At 45.4% G+C, this 20,492-nt stretch overlaps 2 protein-coding genes across 4 annotated transcripts in view; both read left to right on the top strand.

Moving 5' to 3' along the window:
* LOC135394535 (sodium- and chloride-dependent glycine transporter 2-like) overlaps positions 1-20,492 on the top strand; it is a 47,285-nt gene that overhangs the window by 7,644 nt on the left and 19,149 nt on the right. The window contains exons 1-5 of one of the 3 annotated variants that reach the window (XM_064625313.1): positions 15,293-15,312; positions 15,783-15,985; positions 17,399-17,519; positions 17,585-17,716; positions 17,772-17,947. In XM_064625313.1, coding sequence (XP_064481383.1) covers positions 17,399-17,519; positions 17,585-17,716; positions 17,772-17,947 — 429 coding nt within the window. In that variant the 5' untranslated portion in view covers positions 15,293-15,312; positions 15,783-15,985. The other 2 variants (XM_064625312.1, XM_064625314.1) reach the window with 2 other exon arrangements.
* On the top strand, positions 7,043-14,685 carry LOC135396110 (serine/threonine-protein phosphatase 2A regulatory subunit B'' subunit beta-like). The gene is made up of 4 exons (XM_064627151.1): positions 7,043-7,139; positions 8,751-9,118; positions 9,830-10,312; positions 13,922-14,685. Exons 2-4 carry the CDS (start codon positions 8,802-8,804, stop codon positions 14,268-14,270), a joined length of 1,149 nt encoding a protein of 382 aa, XP_064483221.1. The 5' UTR covers positions 7,043-7,139; positions 8,751-8,801; the 3' UTR covers positions 14,271-14,685.

Raw genomic sequence — 20,492 nt, 5'->3', positions numbered from 1 at the left:
CACTGTGTCTCTGCTTCATACTTTTCTTATTAACGAATTTGAAAGATTGGTAATATCCCGATTGCAGCGCGCACAGACGTGCACGACAGGAAACTGTTGGAGGCCGCATCGGATTGGCGGACAGGTACCACGTGACATTAACTACTATGTGACGCATTTGAGTCAGGTCACTAATTACAATTGAACATGTTTTGAAAAAAGGTGGCGTCAGCTTTTGATTAGGTCTGTCTAAATCATATGCTTCAAACAGTTGTAACTTGTACGAACGTCGTGCGTCTAGAGCGGTCCGCAGCCACGTTTGTTGGCCTCTCTCCGCTTCGTCTGCTCCATCACCATTACTCATGAGTCATGACTCAGCGTGAATACACTAAAGTGACCAGGGAGTGAAAGCCTTGAAAGTCGCCTTTCGATCGCTGTGTGTGCAATACCTCGCACCCAGCTAATTTCTACAAATGTCTGGTTTACATTGTAGTGTCCCGGTATGCACTAACCGTGCATCTTCAATGAATCGACGACCGCTGCTGCCGTAAGTCGTGCCATTGGCTAATGTAGTTGCTTAAACTCCCAATAGATGGCGCGCGAGTCGCCTCAGGGTTGTCGCATCTTGGAGTCCGCAATTTTTTCAAGGAGCGGCAATCTTGGGAATTCGATTGCTAAGAAAATTCTCAATGTACGGCACAACCCTTTTATACATGAAGCGTCCAACTTACAAGCTTTCAGGAGAACATATTGTTTTGTAAAGGTTTAGCGTTCACTGTACAGTCTCTGTAACTAATGAAACGTCACACTTATGGCTCATCTATGCAAGAGTTACAGTAAAATATCGTTACTGAGAGATACCATCGGGAACTGCTCACTGAGAGATGCAACTGATCCAAGTGCAGCTCGGTCTTACTGATGAACGCTCCCGTTGAACGCAGCAGCAGTCCTCGTCCATCATGTTCCAACCTCATACATTATCAACGTCACATACCAGCGGCATGGCCGAGTGTGTTAAAGCATGCTCTCGTTGGTGGCATCCAATGTCGTGCTGAAGACTGGGAGGTGGTGAGTTCGAATCCTACTACTGGCTGGTCTGTCTGAGGTTTTTCCCTGGGGTTTCCGGCAGACTTTCCAGACGAATGTTGGCACAGATCTTCTTGAAGTCAGTCCAGGGGGCACACAAAAACGCATACATACATACAATGCCACGTACATACACAATTAAAGCATACATTGAAACCGTCAAACAATAGGACCAATCCCTACTATGAGCGGACTGTACGTTCAATGGGATTTGTATTTTTAAGATATCGTTAAACGTATCGTAAAATTCGAGTTAAATGTAATTGCTGTGTCGGGACCTCTCTCATCATAGCACTCACCTAGGAACTATCACACACCATCCCTTTGGTTTCGGTTCTGCTGATGCAAAGAGGTGTCAATTTTTTCACCTGGGTCGCGACGTCATGCCTCAAAGCCAATTACCTCGAGTGCGCATCTCGGAAGCGCTTTAGCTGGCCCACACCATAACCAGCTGTAGGCCGTTTCTGTCTTGCTGACAGTATCGGCGTCGTGTTTGACCGAGTGCTCAGTGCTCTCCAACTTTTTCCGGTTCATATTAATCATCTTCCTAATAACATTATCCGGAAGACCCGTATTTTTGCAGACGATTGCGTCATTTATCTGTTTCAAAACACAACGCCAAAAGATTTTTTTTCTTTTACCGGCCTCGGTGGATCAGTTGGGAGCGTGTCCACCTACTGATCACAAGGTTGTGGGTTCAATTCCGGCTGAGGACGCCAGCAACTTGGTGGCATGGCAGACACGCCCCGTCTGCCGCGAGTGACGTTAAATACACACTCTTAAAAATGGGGGAGGGGGGGGGGGTGTCGAGGTAGCTTGCCGTTGTTGGCCGCACTCAAGTGGGCATCGTCACGACTATAGAAAAAAAAAAAAAAAGAAAGTGGGAAAGGAGAGTTGAGGACTTCAAAGTGATGTAGAGGCAGGACTTCACCACATAGCACGCTCCTAGCCAACCATCATCACAAATGACAACGTTCTCGCCCTAGATTTGTTGAAAACGGGAGGCGGAGCGTATTTGGCCATTATGCACGGCACAGAATAGGCTCCGCCTCCCGTTGTCAACGAATCTAGGGCTAGAACGTTGTCATTCGGGATGATGGTTGGCTAGGAGCGTGCTCTGTGGTGAAGTTCATTTGTAAGAGTGCACTGCAAAAAAAAAAAAGAGGAAAGAACCTGTAATTTGAGACATATGTGACTGCATGCTAACTCTGTTACCGGCGTACGTGCCGTGAAGTAGTTATTGCAAAAAAAAATTGTTTGGAGTGCACACTGTACAGCTCCAATAAGCGAAAAGAGAGCCACTTACACTAAAGGGATATTGAACTGGGGAAACCCACTCGGGGGGGGGGGGGGGAACTGTTCAGTGTACACTCCAAATGGATTTTGTGCTGTATATAGCTTACAGCACATATGCCGGCAACCGAGTTAGCATTCACTTGTGAACTAAAATTACGGATATTTCTCTTAAAGTGTACGGTGTGCCATATGGTGAAGTTTCGGTGCACGTTAAAGGGGTTGCGACAGGTCATCCCAGGTTATCCCAGATAAACTAAAAAAAAAAAAACGGTGCTTTGCATCGATGGGAACTTCCATTGAAAGTTTCACAGCGATGAGGATAGAAACGGAGAAAATGGGCACCACGGATACCGAAATTCCTGCGGCTCTGACATCATAGACTTCACCGCCGCCGGAGAGGCAGCCCACGAGATGTCACATGCTTACGGCTGCTAATGGTAATGGAGGAAACTGTGACGTCTGTGACGTCTGCGCTTTACACGGAAGTGTATTCGAGATCATGTATCTCGCTAATTACGACACGCAGAAGGATAATTATTTTTTTCTCGGTATTCTGGCGCGCAGTACAATGCGTCCATGATGTAATGAACAACATCTTCGAAAGTCTGTCAACCCCCTTAAAGAACGCTCGGGTGGTCAAAATTAATCCGCAGACCGAACACTGTGGCGTCGCCCATGATCGCAGTTGTCTCGCGACGTAAAGCAAGGAGTTACTTTATTATTACGTGCAATTCGGCTAAAGCTGCAATAGCTTTCACGAATGGCTTTTCACACATTGTGCGATAAAGGAAATTTTAGCCAGGGTTAGATTTTTCTGAGAGCCACTATAGCCTGTCTATTGCGAATGTGATTCACAGGTCGCACATGTTGGTGACGTTATTGTGAAAGCCACATCCTTCTGCTTTCTGCAAATTGGAACGCCGTGAATTCCGATTCTCATGTCATACCCGCAAATTGCGGTGCAAATTGTGGTGAGGCCAGCTAAAACGACACGACGGGGTACCTCGTAACCGGAGTACGAAACATTCAAGGGCTCGAACAACCACGGGCGTATCCAGACCCTCGATTTGGGGGGATGGGGGCACAGGGGTGGCATCCAATGTATTGCTCCGTAGACGAAAGCGTGCTGGGCGAACGCAATGCATCCTGGACAGGTGCTGGTCGCACGTCACAGCAAACGTCAAGGCACACGTGACCTTAAAGATGGCGGCGCCCGTGATCGGCGGCCAAACCGTTTGTAAACAATGCGGTTGTTGTTTCTGGACGACGTTTTGGATGTTTTTCGATCACGGAAATTATTTTTATCCGATAATCTCGCAATAAAACGCGCAGTTTTACACATAAAGCCTCGTATTGTTGACAACTTCGATGACGACCGCGCGTTAAGACTTACCGAGCCGATGCCATGTACTTAAACTAACGTGAAATGGACTACCAGGTTGCGGAAGAAGCACCGCATAGTTTACGCTGGCAAAATACGGTCATCCCTTGGTGTTATGACGGTGAAAATATGTCGGTAAGCGGCAAAACGACCTGTAAACAAAGTCACATGACCTCAAAATGACGTTTTCTATGACGTGCGACCAAGATGACAGTTTTGAGAAAAGCGCCCGCTTGAGGGTAGTTACAACAATGGCGAGTTTGTGTCGCCCCTGTGGATGGGGTGGTGGTGGCTTCTTTGTCGGAACGCGTAGTGGGGGAGGTGGGAGAGGGAAATCCTATGTATAAACTGACGTTTTTTTCCGGGGGGGGGGGGGGCGATCGCCCCTCCCCAGGATCCGCCACTGCGAACAACTCATCGTAAGAGTCTCATGACAAGCACCGCCGTGATCTCGAAAAGAGACTGGTCTCCTTCTGAGCACCGTTCTCGTGATTGGCATCTTATTTATTGTTTGCGCGTGGAAGTGGGGTTAGGTAAATGAATGCTTCTTTACACAAGAACAGGAAAGATAGCAGGCTAGCTGTAGTGTGGGGAGTGTTCCGTAGCATGCAAGGTTTCAATTGTTTTAAATAATATATGTATTCGTAACCGCGTCATACAATAAATTAAGAAGTTGAAAAAAGGGTTGAACCGTTGACATAAATTAAAGAGGAGAGAAATAATAAAAGATAAAGGTCTGGAGCAGTTTTATCTGTGACGTGTTTCTAGAGTGACTCGTGACTTGTTAATGCCGGATGGGTGAATAGTATTGAGCTTGTATATCAGCTGACATGACTCCCTATCGTGCTTCCTATCAAGTATGTCGGGTGTCGATCTTAACCCGGTTTCCAGTATACCGGGTGTTTCACTTAAATCCCCGGGCTAAATAATTCGCGAACGGGTGCACCAACCGACGAACTTTCTTTTTTACAAGTATCTGTCCGATACCACCTACAAGCTGCGCACCGTGTGAATGAGTGTGAGGCGCACATTATTTAAATAGAAATTCAAATGAGTTTCGTAAAAAAACGTAACTTCTAAAGCAGGGCGCTGTCGGCATTAAAATGGGCAGGGAAGGATAACGGACGTATTTTGGTTACCGTTTCTATTTTCGTTACTGCTATATTTTCGTTCCCGTTATCCGTTTCTGATACCGGCCCTTCAACTTCGTTTCTGTTACGTTTCTGTTACTGTTTCCGGTAATGGAACGGTTGTTACAGAGCTGCGAGAGGGCAGCCCTTCCGGGTCTGTCAGCACCCTGTTTTGCCGAAGTGCCTTCGGTGTCACGCGTACACACTACACAAGTAATTTTACGTCGTTGGGATGCGCGCATTTTGCAAGATTAAAAAAACAAAACAATGTAGGAACATGTCTTCAGTCACTCGGAGTCCAGCAACTCAAGATGGGCGTGACCTTCATTCAATGTTGCATTCATAAGCAAACGCTCTCAGTAGTAAATAATACTGTTATGGCCACGGTAAAAAAAAAAAAAAGACCAAAATACAAAATAAGTAACTAAATAGTAGGTTGTTATCCTCGTGCTATGGAGTATAGTCATTTGTTGATGTCGTGGAGTTATGAGGACTGGGACGAGGTAAGCGACGGATGCACCCTCGATATCCAATATTGCGCTTTCCTTCTATTCTTTCGTGTAATATTTAGAGCATTACAGGGAATGGAGTCATCAAAACAAAAACAAAAAAAAATGAAAAGTCACTCAAATGTCATCGCACAACAGGAATAGTCGTTAACCGAATTCAATACCGGACGATAAATTAGTTTCCGTTTCTGTTTTGGGCAATAGAGGACTGTCGTATGCGTTTCCGTTTTCGTTATCGTTACCATCTCCAATTTCGGTAATATACCGTTTCTGTTTCCGTTACCATTATCGTTACCCTTCCCTGAAAATGGGTACTACCCCTTTTGGGACCTTCAGTGGATACCTTTTAGAGAAAAATCTGCCACCAAAGCCGGTCGTTTGTTGCGGCAATTAATTGGTTTCGGTTTACATATTTTGTCGCGGCTGGTCGCGGTGAAGCGCAAAAGGATTCATTGGTGTAAAGACATAATTCATTGGTGGATAAGGGAGTGGAAGAGCACGTCCTTTTGCGCTTCACTGCGACCAGCCGCGACAAAAATATGTAAACCGAAACCAATTAATTACTGCAACAAATGACCCGCTTCGGTGGAAGATTTTTCTCTAAAAGGTGTCCACTGAAGGTCCCAAAAGGGGTAGTACCCATTTTAATGCCGACAGCGCCATGCTTTAGAAGTTATGTTTTTTACGAAACTAATTAGAATTTTTATTTAAATAATGAGCGCCTCCCGCTCACTCACACGGTGGGCATCTTGTAGATGGTATCGGGCAGATACTTGTAAAAAAGAAAGTTCGTCGATTGGTGCACCCGTTCGCGAATTATTTAGCCCGGGGATTTCACTGAAACACCCGGTATAGATTAAGGTTTGTCGAAATTGTGTCTAGAGCCGTTAGAATATTCGGCAACTGCTTTCAGGAGTTGGTTAAAGGTGTCAGTACTGTGGCCGGTAAGGTGGTTGTTCATGTGGTTCTTCTCTTAACAATTTTGTTTCACAGAATGGCTGGATCTTTTATTTCAATGTCATATTTGATGCAATAGCGATCGCAAAATTTAGGAGGGCAGTGAAAGACTCCTCCGCAAGTTTCTCGTTTTCGAGTGCGGTGAAAAAAAGAAAAAAAATCAGTCAACGTTCTTGCACAAAAACAATGATTGTGAGACCTGTAACGCGCACGCGAGGGATCTTTGATTCGGATGTACTTCGGAAGCCTCTCAACTTCTGCAGAGACACCGTAAGAGAATGAGCGAAGTTGACGTCGAACCGTGATGATGATGATTCGTGTTTTATTGCCGCACCGTGACGTCACGGGGACGGGGTGGGTCGCTCATGCTATGCTCTGTACGTCACGGCATCAGATGGGGTCCAGATTTCAAGGTCCCTCCACTCCGCACATGTCCGATTTTTCGATACCTTTTCGTAAATTGTATTACACAGTGAGAGGACGTTGTTCAGTTAAATATTCTTGCACACTTGATCACTCGATTTATTTAGCAGGGTCTCGAGAACCCTACATGTCATTTCTCTACACTCCGCTACCCGGCATAAATGAGTTAGACGTATCACACGTTTATTTTTGATGTCAAAAACAACCTAAAGTAAAAAGAAAAAATGTAATATTTTGTGCGTCCTGTACGAGAGGGCAAATTGTTGCCACAAGAGCATCAACATAGAGCACGCGAGGAACGAGTGCCACGCTCCGCCATGATTGTTTTTCAAGGGCTCACCCTCGAGACGGCCTTGCCCGAGGTTCTCGGTTATCCAGGTATGAATATTGCGCATCCGTGCTTTGCACTTGTTAGAGAGCCATACACATGTCGCGCATCAATCTGTTGGTGTCGGTCGCTTATGCAGCGTCGCATGTTAAAGGGAACGAGCAATGAGTACAGCCGTGCCGAAAACGTTTTATTTGAATGGGAATGGGCGCAAAGCCCGTTCCGCGAGTGTAGCCTTCGCTATGTGGCATCAAAGTGCAACCGTGACGTCACACAATTAAGATTTGACGCTACCTCAGGTAGGAAAGCGTGATGGCGTGCGTTATTATTTTGACGTCGTACACGTCGTGCCTCACGCCGCTACAATGCACGTCGTAGTTTCGCGGGCACCGCGCTCATTTCGTGAGAACGGTATTCATTTGGCATTCGATCCTATTATGTCGCCCCTGTTATTCGGGCAGCAACGTCACTGTTAGTTTGTGAAGCACTAAATGGCGACCTAATCCGCAATTAACTATACGCGTAGGAAAATACCAACAAGGAAGTAGGAATGAAGTAGAGCTGTACGTTGATTGCCACATCATCATTGAGATATAGACGGTAGAGGTGGAAAGTAACGCATCGCATAAAGTAATCTTTATTCAGAGCACATAGTACTAGGCAGCTACGTAAAGCAATGTGCAAAGCAAGTGCAGCAAAACGGTGAACCAAGGAGCGTCCCGCAATTCCACGCCCACAGGAGCCGTCCACGTGTAACACAACTGGCACTTACACATGGTCCATAAAGGCCCTAGTCTGCCACCTACATCCTCACCTGCCTATACCATAGTGTGTCATATGGTTTCACGTACATCCCTGCTCATTTTGTAGTGAAGGAATCAGTTTGCCGGCATTGTTTGTCACACTGTATATTGAAACTGCCGATAGAGATATCGTCTACACATCCAGTTTCACGGGACGCTGTGTAATAAAAATGTTGCAGGAGATGCCTGCCTTGTCTTTGGGACAAAATTACTCGTATGCACAATGCCTTCTCTGGATCGGCTCAGCCATCGCTCCGCAATTGTCGTGTGCCATCATTGTGTTCACATTAAATGTAGCTCGTTATTAATCGCCGTGTCCTCGCTCCCATGCACTTCTCACACATATTAGTCGATTCAGATAGCTGAAGTACGTGTCACAGGGCGTGCGTTGCGGTCGTGCACGGTCTTCAAATGACGCTTCTTCCTATCGAGCAAACTTAAGACCTATTGCGTACAGTGTGGACTACTGGTCCCTAACATTGTCGTACGGACTTGGAAACAAACAACGAACAAACAAACCGTGGTTCAAGCCATGAACCCGCATGAAAGTTCATGGTAAAGGGTAAAGTCAGAAATGAAAGATAATTAAAATATACATCCGACCTTAATAATCAGCCAGTACAGTAGCCACCGCTCGCCGTCTGCAAGTGACACACCTCCAAGCCCGCAAGAACACATAGGACTTATTGAGTGCCATGTGTTCCGCCGTCTGGCTCTACCTCTGTGTTAAGGCATTTAACTGCAACCCTGCTCGCTGTATGAAGATTTTTAATGGAGAAATAGGGAAGTAACGAGAATTCTGGGAGGGCATAGCCAGAAATGTTCAGAGACCATTCAAATAATCCCATATGTCTGCAGAGTGCGAGACGGATCGACAGACTCCGACAAGTGCTGCCATGCGCGGGCGTGATGTCCGATCCTGAGTCGCACGGCACCGAGCCCGCCGCCACGCAAATCCAGCCATCTACCACACCGAAGCCGAACCAACGTCCTGTTATCCCACTTTTTTATTTTCCTTACGGGCGTCCGCTGTCGGCAGTCGAGATTGACATGGCGTGTCGCGACGTACGCATGGCGTTGAATGACATCTCCGGGGACGTCTTGGGTGTTGAAGACTTCATCACCTTAGCGCATGCTTGCTCATTGCCTGGATGCTTCAAGACAGCGCTGTTTGCTGCGGCGGGAGGACGGAAAGACAGACCGGTGACGAAAGAGCGGTTCTGCAGGTGAGCTGCTTTGTAACAACTTATTTTGTGTCCGGATGAGATGTGCGTGGCTTAAGCAGTGTGAGGGCAAAATGGTACAAATGCGGGGTATGTTGACATAACAAAATTAATACTAGCGCACGTGGAGGCACAGGAATACAGACCCGAGACTAGCGCTGAGCTACAAGCAAGACGGGGACAAGTGCAGGTTACAGGGCCGTGCTTTGGCTCTTCGCGTTCTGAATTGATGGCGTCGGACCTTCTATTTTCCGTCCACGGCAAGTGGGCAGCGCGACAGTGGAATAGCGCGATGAACTCATAGCAGAATACTATTTTTTTTTGTCACACTCTGGGTTATATCATCCAAATGTGGTGCATTTTGATGACGAGTACCATTACAGCGTTGGTGTGGGTACACTATCATTGAAACTTTTGAAATATGTCAGTCGTCCACAAAGCCAGCCAGCGGCGGGAATGTCATGTACATCACATTCACTATCATATATTTGTATGAAAGCTTGAGTTTTCCATCCCGTTTCATCGCTTTACTAGACGACTGCATGAACACCTGAGAGCAGCGGTAGACAGTGTTGATGTCACTTCACCGTGTAGCGTATCCATCCGTTTTTCCTTTAGGTTTTGACGCACACATGCACGCAGAATGATTGTAATGGCAAGATTGTTTCATCGAACTACGCTTGTGACCTTAGTAGACGTCATTTGTGTCTGCAGGTACTACAGTCACCTTGTGGCCAATTTTCCAGAAGAGAATTCTCGAGCCGTCCATGTTCTTGCTCCGGATCGCGATTACCTGGTTATCGAAGACTTGCATTCGATTTTTGTGGACTTCTTCGAAATGCACCCAAAGATGAACTTCCTTCAGAAGACACCACAGTTCAGAGAGCCTTACGTAAACGTCGCGTTAACTAAGTACTTCTTCTATGCATCTCGGACGTGGAAAAACATGCTAAGCATACGAGACCTAAGAGACAGCCAGCTGCTACCGTCGCTCAGGGTCATGGAAGAAACAGCGGAGCTTGATCCAAGCAATGACGTGTTTTCATTCGGCTCCTTTTACGTAACGTATGCTATATTCGAAGGCCTCGATCGGGACAGAGACGGAATGCTGAGCCCAGAAGAGATAAAGAACTTTCAAGGAGGAGCATTCACGAACCGTGGTCTCGACAGGATACTGTGCTCTGCAGTAGTCAAAAGGTATGGTATAGCAGTATATACAGGGTGGTCCTCCAACCATAATAGAAATTCATAGTAAATAAGGTAGTCAACGAAGAGACATGCGCACAAGGGATTTTTTTCTGCCAGGAACATCTGCCACATATTGGTACTATTTTTATTTCATTTCAATTGATGGAAATTTAATTCATTGAATTGAACTTCCAAATTTCCCCAGTCGACCTAACGTTTTCTTTGCGGAAGTGGGTTCCTCGTGGTCATTTTACTCATAGTTACTGTAACGCACTGCAATGCAACGACAATTGCTGAAATAAATTCGCCGAAAATCCGCGGAAATGATTCCTTGGCACCGCCTCTTTTTGTCGGCTCTAGTTTGAGCGCCAAAGTGGAACGAAAGGAGGTTACATTGACACGCCATACGAGGGGGAGAGGGTATAATCTCAACCCACATAACAGACACGCGTGGTGAGTGCGGGAATCAGAGCTGTCTTATCAAAAACGAGGTCACCCGCCGTTTTGGCAGGCAGGAAAGGAAATCAATTTTTGGAGCGTTTTGCACTCCGGTCTCGTATGATGTGTCAATGGGCGCGTTAAGTGGCTGCTCCAGAGCGCGTGTGTCTGGCTAGTTCTCACTTGGCGACGCCCGACGCGGCGTCGTGAGCGGGCGGCGGAAATAGACGCGCATGTCAGGGGTCGGGAGAGGAGAGACGTCGAGCCAAAAAAAAAACTGCCATGCCGAACTTCTTTCACGACGTCGGCGAGAGCTGCGAGAACGACAGCTGTCGATCAATTAGGTGACATAGAAAAGCCACGTCTCCTGATTTTTCGTCTGCTTTGGACGACGGAATGCCACAGTGGTGGGAACATGAAAATCGTGCGCACTGACGGGGCTGCGGAAATGCGCCTCTACTTCCGCCGCCCACTCACGACGCCGTGTCGGACGTCGCCAAGTCAGAACTGGCCCTAAGTTGTTACGCTCGTGCTCCGAGTTTCGTACGCGAGCGCGCTTTTCACGTCCCAGCGTTTGGAGGGTGCACTAAAAAGGGGTATCGTGCTCGGTCACCTGACCTCTTCCCTCCTCTCCACGAAAGCGAAGAAAGAGAACGCAGGACATGGGCCGGCAGCAGAGCAGAGATTATAAATAAGAGAAAGGGAGAAACGGCAGCAAAGCGAACGTGTTCAAGCGTCCAAGTGCCGTTTAATAGCTGCTCCAGGAGCAGCTAGAAACTCGGAGCGCCCGAGAAGGAGTAAGAGAGCAGCTACTTAACGCGCTGAATGTAACCTCTTTTCGTCGCACTTTGTCGCCATCTTGTCGTCATAGGCAACGTGATTTTGAGGTCATGTGACTTTGTTTACGTGTCGCTTTAGATCTTTCCGACATGTATTCCCGTCGGCATAAAGCTAAGAGGTGAATGTCCTGCGTGAACTATACGACGCTTCTTCCGTGGCCAATGTCCCTTTAGTTATAAGTACATCGCATTGACTGAGTGCGTCTTAACGCGGGATCGTCATCACATCTTTGGAAGTGGTCAACAGTACGAGGCTTTATGTGCGAATCTGCGCTGTTACTGCGAGATTACCGGATAAAAATAATTACCGTGTTCGAAAGACTTTCGAAACGGCGGAGAGAACTAGCAAACGCGTTGTTTACAAACGGTGTGGCAGCCGATCATGAGCGCGGCCATCTTTAAGGTCACGTGGGCAGTGGGGGAGGGCGGTTGTGCGATCGCCCCCAAAACGTCAGTTTAGTTATCGGATTTCCCTCCCTCCCCTCCCCCACTACGCGCTCCGACGAAGAACCTCCTCCCCAAACCGAGGGTCTGGATCCGCCCCTGCACGTGGGTGTTGACGTTTGCTGCGACGTGTGACCAGGACCTGTTCAGAATGCATTGGGTTCGCCCAGCACGCCTTCGTCTATGGGCCTGTTGCAGCGAAGTTTGCACTGCGTCATCCCAAGGGGCCACGGATCCTACACTCTTAAAAATGAACTTCACCGCATAGCATGCTGCTAGCCAACCATAATCTCGAATGATATCGTTATCTGCCCTGATTTGTTGAAAAGGAGAGGAGTACGCCTTTTTTGTGACAATTATGAACAGCATAAGTGTCACAAAACACACAAACAAAAGTGTCGCCTCCCGTTTTCAACAAAGCAGGTCACATAACGATATCATTCGAGATTATAGTTGGCTGGGAGCGTGCTATGCGGTGAAGTTCATTTTTAAGAGTGTACAGTAGGTAGTTTTATTAGCGGGTTCTGCATGGTGTTTCAAGCCGTATGCCACTGATGACGTTGACCCCGATGACGTTACTTTCCCCAATCCTGGGATAGCTCAACACTGAGGCGCGTGCCGCCTTTTTTCCTTTCGTTTTTGTTTGTGTTTGTTTTTGTTTCTTGTATTTTGTGTCGCGTCTCGACGATCGTTCCGCTGGCAGGCGATTCTTGGCAGGCAATAGTATAACAAAAAAAGTGTAAAAATTTATCTACAGTAAAGTGTAAAAATTCTATTAAGAAATTTACTTGTCTAAACATTATGAGGCTAACGATATTTATCTCGTGGGACATTTTGCAATGACCTCTGAGCACTTTCAGATATATCAAATTTGATATGCGAGAGATTGTCTTTCCAATTGAAATCCGAAATTTGCCAAGTCAAACTAACGTTTTTTTTTTGTTTGTTTAAGAATCAGAAGAAGTTGTTTTGTTTTGTTTAAGAAGTTTATTTACAGAATCAGAAAGCGCGCATGCCGGACTTACCCCATTCTAGCGAATTACATTTGCTACTACAATGGTAATAGCCGAAAGAAAGAAAAAAAAAAGAAAAAAAGAAAACCATCGTTTTGGGGTGCGGTACTTGCCGGCCGCGAGCAGATCTCCGAAAGAAGCGACGCAAGGAGGCCATGTACCTGCCCAATCACTTTCCCTTTTCCAAGCTTCTTCTGATAACTGTAGCATGGTTGCAACGCAAAGTTATCTGAAAGAAGAGCGAGAAGGAAACAGGAAGGGACGGGTGACCTTTTTTTTCCCTCTGCATCTTGCATAAGTTGACGGGGAACTGAGCTCGGCCAGCAATTCGCGCTCCTCGAAACGACGTTTTCGCTTTTTTTTTTTTTGGCTTCAGCTATTAGCAGAGTAGTAGGGAACGTATTTGTAATATAATGGAATAAATCTGACGTGCGCTTTCTGTTTCTGTCAAAAAAAAGAAAAGAAAGAAAGAAATGTGAGGCTGACTTCGGAGCTCAATAGAGTTCCCCGAGATCTTACGTCATTGTCACGTGATGTGCCCACTGGTGGCCAAAACAAATACACGTAGTCATATACGAGAATAGTTGCAAGGGTAGTCGGAAGTTCCGACTACCCTTGCAACTATTCGCGTATTAAATTTGATAAAAGTGCTCAAAAGTAATGGCAAAATCTCCCCCGAGATAAACAGCGCTAACTTGATAATGTTCAGACAAGTTTTTTAATACGATTTTTTGAGCACGTTAGGTGAAACACTCTGGGCTGGAAACAGGCTGGGCGCTGTAGTATATGTTCGAACAGCCTTCCATGCTCTTTTAAGTGTCCGTTCGAAGTTTAGAGCTCTGAAGACGAGACACGCCAACCACATGAAATCTTTCTCCTCGTAGAGTCAACGCGCGGCAGATGATGTCCCTACAAGACTTCGTCGTGTTCCATGTCGTCGAGTCGAACAAGGGCCTTCCAAAGAGCGTCGAGTTTTGGTTTCATTGTCTCGACTTCGACGGCGACGGCTTTATCACAGTCTACGACATGCAGTACCTATACGAAGACAAGCGACGCATCGTTGAGCGCCACTTTCCGTGCTGCGACTTTACGGAAGTAGCTCATGAGATCTTCGAGAGAGTTAAACCGAAGAAGCCGCAGTTCATAACTGTGTCGGACCTAAAAAAGTGCGACACCAGTGTTGTTTGCATGATCGTGAACACTTTTATGCTCGTGCCCATGACAGTGAGGTAGCACAGTGATCTAAGTTCATCAGATTGAAACGGTGTGCTATTACTGCCGCAACTTGTTGAATTCGGTGGATGTGTTGTGACAAATGTAACGGGTTGTATCAGAGACGTTCACCCAAGGACAGCTTTTAGAACTCTGTGTAACGCTAGCGTGTGAGTCTTAGAAGTGGGACATGTGTAATTTTCCTCAACATTATTTCTGTAGCGGCCGGCTGGTGTTTTGAATTTGGACGCAGATATCGTCAATCGGGACTACAGGGGATAGCTTGGTGAGCTGGAAGTAGAAATCGCCCATTCTAGATTTTAGCTTTGTCATTTGATGACACTAACGTTGAAAATTGACTTTGTGTATTTTTCGGGCTATATATTTAAACCGTGAGAGGACCTGGATGAGAACATTAAACTGTCTCGGATTATGAGTTTTTTCTTTTTCTGTTCTTGTGGTCTGTGCAGTTTTATGAGAACTTACAACGCTATAATGCTGATCTTGCATGTTTCGTCTGTTCGTAATGTACAGCAAATTCGTGGTGGTACACATTTTTTTATTACCTTTATCATTCATGATATATTATATTTATCATTATATTCTTTATTTTTATTATCTATATTTATTTATTATTATTATTTATTTATTATTATTCTATGTTCGGCTATGTGTATTCCACATTATCAAGCAGCGTAATGCTGCACGCGTGTACACTACAAAGAAGTACTGGATGGGGCCTTCCGAAAGCCTTTTTTTGTGTCCGACAGTCTGTGTGGAGTGATTATGCCGTTTACATTCGTGCGGCTTCGCAATAACAGGACGTTCATTTCATTCACGAATGTGGGAAAATTTGAAGGCGATTTGTTTCAAGAGCTCAAAGAAGCTCTTCAAAACCTTGAACAATCTCGCTTTCCATACTCCGCTAAATCGACCCATAATTTTAACTTGTTGATAACCTGTTTGTTGAATATTTTTTTATATGTGAGGGGCAGGAAAAATGTGTCAATCTGGCGTCAGTTTCGCTACTGAGTAAGGAACAAGTTTTCTTGAGACATTGTTTGTAAGCTGCTGTGTTTATAACCATTGTTGCAAGTGTTCGCTTGGTGTGTGTGTGTGTGTGTCTTCTCCGTGTTCTTGTCCTGTGTATTTTTAGCACTTTTAACCCCTTTAATATGTCACACCAACAGGCAAATGAGATATTTTATGCGAAGGTGATTGGGATTGGTGGCGAAAGCTTCAACTGAAAACGTTTCATCTTTCGTAACCACCAAACGGCTAAATTTTGGAGGGACTCAGACGCTTGTGACGTCAGAAATTTCTTTCATTGTCCTCCTTGTCTGACATAGAAGAAATAACTTTACTGCCATGAAAGGCGACAAACTGCTTTGTGGTATTGTGTGTAAACGTAGATAAGCTTGCCGTAGGTGCTTCGTTTTCCGAGTGGAAAAGAATGGTGGCATTCTAATGCCAGTTTAGTTTCTTGGCGTAGCCATGTGAGTTCAACTAACGATGTGGCAGATTGTTCAATAGGGTGCTCTGGTCGCTTCCACGTTCGAGAAAGAAGAAGCGGAAAGGTGTACTGCATGCGTTCTGCTCGGTGCATCGAGCGCGCGCACAACTACTCAGACGACATTCTACTGCATCGTTCTGGTTTCGGCCGGCCTGGTGTCCACATAGGCTTCACTTCACTAGCACTTTTCTTCGTACTCGAAGCTGGCCGACCACCGACATAGGTGAGCGTAATCCAAGCCTATCTTGAGAATCTCGCTGTTACCTCGCAGGTCATGTTTGTGGTATTGTCCATTCCATACCACACTGCACACACAGCAGAGTCGGTCTTTTGTCGCTTCGCGGGGAAATAAAGGAAAGCGTGTAAGTAGGCATTAGCTGTTCTTGGGAGCTTCTGGTTGGGAGAAGAACTCGTGATATTTTTAGTAGATCCCGTCATGACTCAGCACTGCAAGAAAAATTCACGCTTTTTTTTTTGGAAAATATCTTGCGGCGCGAAAAATATATTGAAGCTTCGCGTGAAACGACACCATTAGTCTACAGCTTACGCCTGAAAGAGCCGTGCGGTCAAGTTGACGTTCCGATTGTTGTGCCACATTGTGACGGTCAGGTTTGATAGCTTTAGCTACAATACAAGAAGTAAAAAAAAAACATTGCCAAAGTCGTACTAACTGTTATTACACTGAGGGAAGGTAAAACGGGTAAGAACACTTTATTACAATTAGAATTAAAATGAACAAGACTTTCGTGCAGAGCCCGCACTTCATTAGGTTACAGAGAGGCCCTTGTAAACTGATGAAGTGCAGGCTCTGAACGAAAATCCTGTTAATTTGAATTCTAATCGTAATAAAGTGTTCGTGTCCGTTTTACCTTCCCTCAGCTTTACACATAAGACGCCTTGAACGATCTCTTGTCCGCTTCAATAGCCTGCACGCAGAGGAAGCGCGCTATCAAGGCTATTGAAGCGGACGAGGGATCCTTCAGAGCTGAGCGAGAAGCTCATTGACGGTACTGTAACACAAGCACTTGACCAGTGAAACGTCGCAACCCAAGCACCTGAGCAGCTGCCACGCAGTCATTACAGCCCTTGAGAAAACCGCGTAGGTTATACTAATGGAATGAGAATCTCGAGTCTCCAGACGGCTACAATAGCACCAAAACAGCTGTGCAAATGTACAAACGCAGTAGTAGATTAGCGTGCACAGTGGTAGCACAAGTTGGCACATGTTTTTCACTTGTGGATTTTTTTGTTTGTTTGCAACCATCTCACCGTGGCCTAACTGTACGTCAAGTGACTTGCAGTTTTGGAGTTTGTTCGCTTCTTGCACCTTACATTTTCCTGCAGGAACTATATCTCGGGCCCCTGTGCCAGTTTGTTACGAAGTACTGATTTACACAGAAAGTAAATGTCTATATGCGTATATGTCTATGTGTCTATCTGTCTGTGTCCATGTCTATAACGCGTATATGTCTAATGCTAAAATCTTACCCTATGTCCGGGTGTGATATACTTTTATACCACAATATGTCGAATGTGCGTTTGCGCAGTGCTCTAAACGTGAAGAGAGACTTCATCTCTGTTATTTTCATGCCTTGATGAACACTGTCATTGACTGTCTTCCCATTGGTACACACAGATGGAAGCTGAGAGACCAGCATACGACAGCAAGGCTCATCAATTTGTCAGCATCGCAGTCTTGCTAATTGGGAAAAACACGGCGTTTAAATTCTCCCGGTTTCTCATCATCCATGGGGGTGGTAGGTTACGCCGGCACTGGCCGCATTTAATGTTGAATCACCATTTCATGCCTTTCCTCGTGCAGTTCCATTCCTATTGGCGTACACGGTGTTCATGATCAGTGTCATGATACCCATAATGCACTTGGAAAACATGCTTGGTCAGTTCTGTGGACTCGGAAACTTGGGAATCTTCGACACCGTACCTGTCTTCAGAGGTAGCTTCCGTTTCTTGAAATTGATCTTACGTCACTGACTCGCTGATTTTGGCAGGCCTAGGTTACACCATTACGTACTATTTCACGATAGTCCTGGTGATATTGGTAACCGAGTCGTCCTATGAGGCATTGTTCCTTGTGAACGTGTTTCGTGATCCTCTTCCATGGTACAGCTGCATCGAACCTTGGGTTAGTGACGCAGACGCCTGCTACGTCCAGAGCAAAGATAAGGTTTGTCATGTCCTGCATATAACGATATCTTTTGAGATGTGGACCGAAGTTGCCACTCAGCTATAGGGGAACGTGAGGCACAGTGAGAAGAAAAAAAAGTTTGTCGATTTTTTGTGGTTTTGTACAGGAAAGAAAACTTTGCATTTTGAACACTTTGCATTTTGAACTCCACTGGCTAGAACAAATCTTGTTTCATACTAGTCATACAAAATAAACGTCATTTAGCAGTAGGCGTTTAGCAGGACCATAGCAGGAACGTGGGTATCGACAATCGAATTCGATCTTTTCTTGCTCTGCCTCCGAAAACTAACGTCGTATTCCGCGCGGCAATCTTTCCTGTCAGAAACCCGTCTTTATGTAGAAGCCGTACTAACCACCACCCTGGAGTACACTGCTTCAGTGTGCCAGCTGTGCTCCCGTAACACCGTTCCCCATCACACAGCTATTGAAATGCACGTATCAGCACGTGGCTGAGCGCGAGCAAACAGCATGGCATCTTTTGATTCTAATTCTGAGTGATTTCGTATTCATCTACTGCAGCCATGAACGCGTAGGATTGAAGTCACTATTGTTGTATACCACCAATACATTTCATCAAAATATTTCTTCCTCGTGGAAATACGTCCGCCAATACGATTTGCCTACCGATTGCTTGTCGATTTGCGTGAACTGGTGACGATGTCGCACCGTTTGACAGAAAGTTACAATTTCGGTTTTCGAAGGTTCCCGAATGAGGCAGATATCGGCAATGTAACCCTCTCCCCATGCCTCACTGTGCCTCACGATCACCTACAGCAGAAAGCTAAATGGAGAAGTTCGCCATATGACGCGTTTAAGTCCAACCATTGCGTAGAATGACACAGTTAGCCCTCATCGCACGTTGTCCCCGTTACCCTGGAATCACAAAAACGCGTACAACTCCCATTTTCAACACACAGGAGAAAGAACGATATCCTTTGGGAATGATGGTTGTCTAGGGGGGCGGGGGGAGGCGTTTTTTACAGCAGTTTTTACGAGTTTTTAATTACAGAATTTAAAAATTACAGAATCCCAATTTGTCTTTCAGAAATGAAAATCTATAGAAACTGCATTACTGGGAATAAAAGATCAAATCATTGAGAATATCGAGAACCGTCTTTACGCAGTCGGATTGTTTCTAGATCTCAGAAAAGCTTTCTATATAGCATTAGCAATGACAATTGGGCAAACTTAATCTTCGCGGTATTCGCGGAATAGCCCATAACCTATTTTCCAGGTACCTTATATCTAGATATCAGTACGTTTCAATCCATGGTTACAATTCCTCAAAGCAGTTGATAAAATATGGTGTTCCTCAAGGTTCGATCCTCGGTCCTACCCTGTTCCCTACCTATACATCAACGATATCATTGCAGTTCCCGGCGCAACCGATACGGTGCTCTATGCGGATGACACTAGCGTGTGTTTCAGTCACAATTTGTTACACTTAAATAGCGTAGTAAACAAGTATCTCGATGAACTACCTGTTTGGCTAGAAAAAAATAGATTGAAGTTGAACGTGAAGAAAACCAAATATATGGTATTCACAGCAAAGAATAAGCCGGTCATTGACGACTCTGAGTTCATGCATTGATCAGAATGGAATTGAAAGAGTACCTCACATTAAGTTCCTGGGTGTTTGGTTCCAAGAGAATCTATTATGGAATGTTCACGTTAGCAGTGTCACATCAGAAGTTGCCAGGATAATAGGAGCATTGTACCCCATCAGGGATTTACTACCTGCCTCGTTAGAGAGATCACTATATTTCGCCCTAATTTACCCCTCCCTGTACTATTGTCTATTAGTATGGGGCCTAACCAGTTCCAGTAACTATAATAGAATTTATGCTCTGCAAAAGCGAGTACTAAGCCTCGTCGCGAACACTTCAGATGTTGTACCAGCAACTTTTCAGCAATTAGCTATTTTACCAATACAACAGTTATTCACATTAAAGCTGGGCGTACATACATATACAGCGTTTTACTCAGATAATGTATCTGTGCAATCTCCAAGTAGCCGATATTCACTCCGAAATCCGTATCCGTTTACTCTTCCATTCAGCAGAACAAATTATGGCTCACAGACTACTACGTACCCTAATGTCCCAAACTTTCTAAATAACTGGAGGCACCTTTTTGTGGCCTTTTTGAATTCACGTGCGTATAAGGAAAAAGTTAACGAATGAGCTGCTTATCAGTATCGCTAATCAATGACTGAGGGTGTATTTTATTTTATGTTAGAAATATAACTGGGATAATGATATAATATGTACCACGATACCTACTATTGAATCTGTTGTGTATATTGTATTACTGTAAATGCCGCCATGACTGCTCTGTAGGGTCAGGTACCTCGTCAGGGTTTCTCCCTTTTGTACCTGATCCTCGTTTCCAATGGAAATGAAATAAAAAGCATACGTACATACATCGAGCACATTGTGATCGTGTAAATCTTGCGGTTGATCTGCCTGTACTGCCATCTTCCATGACACTGCCTGTAACCTCTGGCCACCAGAGAGTTTCGTCT

Source organism: Ornithodoros turicata, chromosome 5, assembly GCF_037126465.1.
Source record: "Ornithodoros turicata isolate Travis chromosome 5, ASM3712646v1, whole genome shotgun sequence".
In the NCBI taxonomy this organism is placed as follows: Eukaryota; Metazoa; Arthropoda; class Arachnida; order Ixodida; family Argasidae; genus Ornithodoros; species Ornithodoros turicata.
This window is presented reverse-complemented; position numbering and strand designations above follow the sequence as displayed.

Bases quoted from the DNA above. Each gene is read 5' to 3' on its own strand.
- LOC135396110 (XM_064627151.1), top strand. From the start codon at position 8,802: ATGTCCGATCCTGAGTCGCACGGCACCGAGCCCGCCGCCACGCAAATC. The intron at 9,119-9,829 runs GTGAGCTGCTTT...TTGTGTCTGCAG, and splicing joins ACGAAAGAGCGGTTCTGCAG to GTACTACAGTCACCTTGTGG. The intron at 10,313-13,921 runs GTATGGTATAGC...TTCTCCTCGTAG, and splicing joins TGCTCTGCAGTAGTCAAAAG to AGTCAACGCGCGGCAGATGA.